We start from the raw sequence: 2,909 nt of genomic DNA, 5'->3' as shown, positions 1-2,909 counted from the left end.
AAACAGCAAAGTAGTTCGAATAGCTGCTGCATCACGAGTCCATCTAATTAGGTCCCCGATCGATCGATCCTTGCAAGTAACACAGAACCGAAAAAAGTAGTTCGAATTCAACAGAACACATAGATCATGAGGAGCTAGTCCTAGCCAACGCGAACAATCGATATCAAGCAAGCAGATCGTGCAGAGCTAATCAAGGCAAGAGACCTCTCACTGGACGCGGTTGCGGATGGCAGGCTGGGTGGCCATGAAGGCCAGCGCGGACATTGTGACGCCCCCGATTTAATCGTACACTAATCATGCACGCAAATGTGTACGATCAAGATCAGGGACTCACGGGAAGATATCACGACACAACTCTAAAACATAAATAAGTCATACAAGCATCATAATACAAGCCAGGGGCCTCGAGGGCTCGAATACAAGTGCTCGATCATAGACGAGTCAGCGGAAGCAACAATATCTGAGTACAAACATAAGTTAAACAAGTTTGCCTTAAGAAGACTAGCACAAACTAGGATACAGATCGAAAGAGGCGCAGGCCTCCTGCCTGGGATCCTCCTAACTACTCCTGGTCGTCGCCAGCGGGCTGCACGTAGTAGGGGCACCTCCGGTGTAGTAGGGGTCGTCGTCGACGGTGGCGTCTGGCTCCAGGGCTCCAGCATCTGGTTGCGACAACCAGAAAGAAAGGAAAAGGGGAAAAAAAGGGGGGGAGAAAGCAACCGTGAGTACTCATCCAAAGTACTCGCAAGCAAGGAACTACACTACATATGCATGGGTAGATGTGTAAGGAGGCCATATCAGTGGACTGAACTGCAGAATGCCAGAATAAGAGGGGGATAGCTAATCCTGTCGAAGACTACGCTTCTCGCAGCCTCCGCCTCGCAGCACGTAGAAGAGAGTGGATTGAAGTCCTCCAAGTAGCATCTCCAAGTAGCATCTCATAGCATAATCCTACCCGGCGATCCTCTCCTCGTCGCCCTGCGGAAAAGCGATCACCGGGTTGTCTGTGGAACTTTGAAGGGTGTGTTTTATTAAGTATCCGGTTCTAGTTGTCATAAGGTCAAGGTACAACTCCAAGTCGTCCTGTTACCGAAGATCACGGCTATTCGAATAGATTAACTTCCCTGCAGGGGTGCACCACATAGCCCAACACGCTCGATCCCATTTGGCCGGACACACTTTCCTGGGTCATGCCCGGCCTCGGAAGATCAACACGTCGCAGCCCCACCTAGGCAAAACAGAGAGGCCAGCACGCCGGTCTAAACCTAAGCGCGCAGGGGTCTGGGCCCATCGCCCTGAGCACACCTGCACGTTGCGTGGGCGGCCGAAAGCAGACCTAGCCTAGTGGCGTTCCAGTCCAATTCGGCGCGTGCCGCTCCGTCGCTGACGTCTGAAGTGCTTCGGCTGATACCACGACGTCGGGATACCCATAACTACTCCCACGTAGATGGTTAGTGCGTATAGGCTCGTAGCCAGACTCAGATCAAATACCAAGATCTCGTTAAGCGTGTTAAGTATCCGCGAACGCCGAACAGGGCCAGGCCCACCTGTCTCCTAGGTGGTCTCAACCTGCCCTGTCGCTCCGCCACAAAGTAACCGTCGGGGACCGTCGGGAACCCAGGCCCACCTCTACCGGGATGGAACCACCTGCCCCTTCAGCCCCCAACTCCGAACCGTATCACAGGTAAGGTAACAGTGTAAAGTATATAGTATATGCCCGTGATCACCTCCCGAAGTGATCACAGCCCAGTAGTATAGCATGGCAGACGGACAAGAGTGTAGGGCCACTGATGGAACACTAGCATCCTATACTAAGCATTTAGGATTGCGGGTAAGGTATCAATGACTGTAGCAGCAATGACAGGCTATGCATCAGAATAGGATTAACGGAAAGCAGTAACAAGCTACACTACTCTAATGCAAGCAGTATAAGGAAGAGTAGGCGATATCTGGTGATCAAAGGGGGGGGCTTGCCTGGTTGCTCTGGCAAGAGAGAGGGGTCGTCAACTCCGTAGTCGAACTGGTCAGCAGCAGCGTCGGTCTCGTAGTCTACCGGAGAGAAGAGGGGGAAGAAATAATGAATGCAGAGCAAACAAAGCATCACAAAATATAACAAGGCAATACGCGGTGTTCGGTGTGCCCTAACGCGGTAGTAGGTAATACCGGTGAAGGGGGGAAAACATCCGGGAAAGTATTCCCGGTGTTTCGTGTTTTCGGGTAGAGGAGCCGGAGGGGGAAAGTTGCGGGTTCGATAGGTTAGGGGGGTGTGGCGGACGAACGGACTGCGTATCCGGAATCGTCTCGTCGTTCTGAGCAACTTTCATGTTGAAAATATTTTAATCCGAGTTACGGATTAAAAGATATGATTTTCTAAAGATTTTATTAATTTCTGGAATTTATTTAATTATTTAATTAATTCAGAAAATGGATTTATGACGTCAGCATGATGTCATGCTGACGTCAGCAGTCAACAGGGTTGACTTGGTCAACCTGACGGTGGGTCCCGCATGTCATTGACTGATAACTAACTAACTAAATTAATTAATCTAATTAGTAGATTAGTCAGGTTAATTAAATGATTAATTAGTCTAACCAGGTTTAATTAAGTTAATAAATTCTTTAATTAATTAATTAATATTTTAATTATTTTAATTATCCTTTTATATATATATTTTTTTATTATTTTTTTTTATTTTATTTTTTTAAAATCTTTTTTTTTGTTCTAGGGCGTGGGCCCCGTTTGTCATGGGGCCAATGGCCTTAGCGGGCATGGGCATGAGGGCGTGCGCCCGAGTCCACTCGGGAAGGGGGCAACGGGCGCTTGGGCAGGCGCTCGCCCGCAGGAAGTGCGATAGGGCGAGGCCAGCGGCCAGGGCGACCGCGGTGGCCGGCCGGCGTGGGGGGGAAAC

The 2,909-nt window shown here is 49.6% G+C and overlaps 1 protein-coding gene across 1 annotated transcript in view; it reads right to left on the bottom strand.

Annotated features, from left to right (window-relative positions):
* Window positions 1-207: 207 nt before the first annotated feature.
* Window positions 208-2,909, bottom strand: part of LOC123064959 (uncharacterized) — a 5,771-nt gene continuing 3,069 nt past the window's right edge. Inside the window, exon 2 of the mRNA XM_044488342.1 lies at window positions 208-264. Coding sequence (XP_044344277.1) covers window positions 208-264 — 57 coding nt within the window. The remainder of the gene's footprint in view (window positions 265-2,909) is intronic.

Source organism: Triticum aestivum, chromosome 3B (assembly GCF_018294505.1).
Source record: "Triticum aestivum cultivar Chinese Spring chromosome 3B, IWGSC CS RefSeq v2.1, whole genome shotgun sequence".
Taxonomy (NCBI): Eukaryota; Viridiplantae; Streptophyta; class Magnoliopsida; order Poales; family Poaceae; genus Triticum; species Triticum aestivum.
Note: the sequence above shows the minus strand (reverse complement) of the source record. Positions and strands in the feature narration are given on the sequence as shown.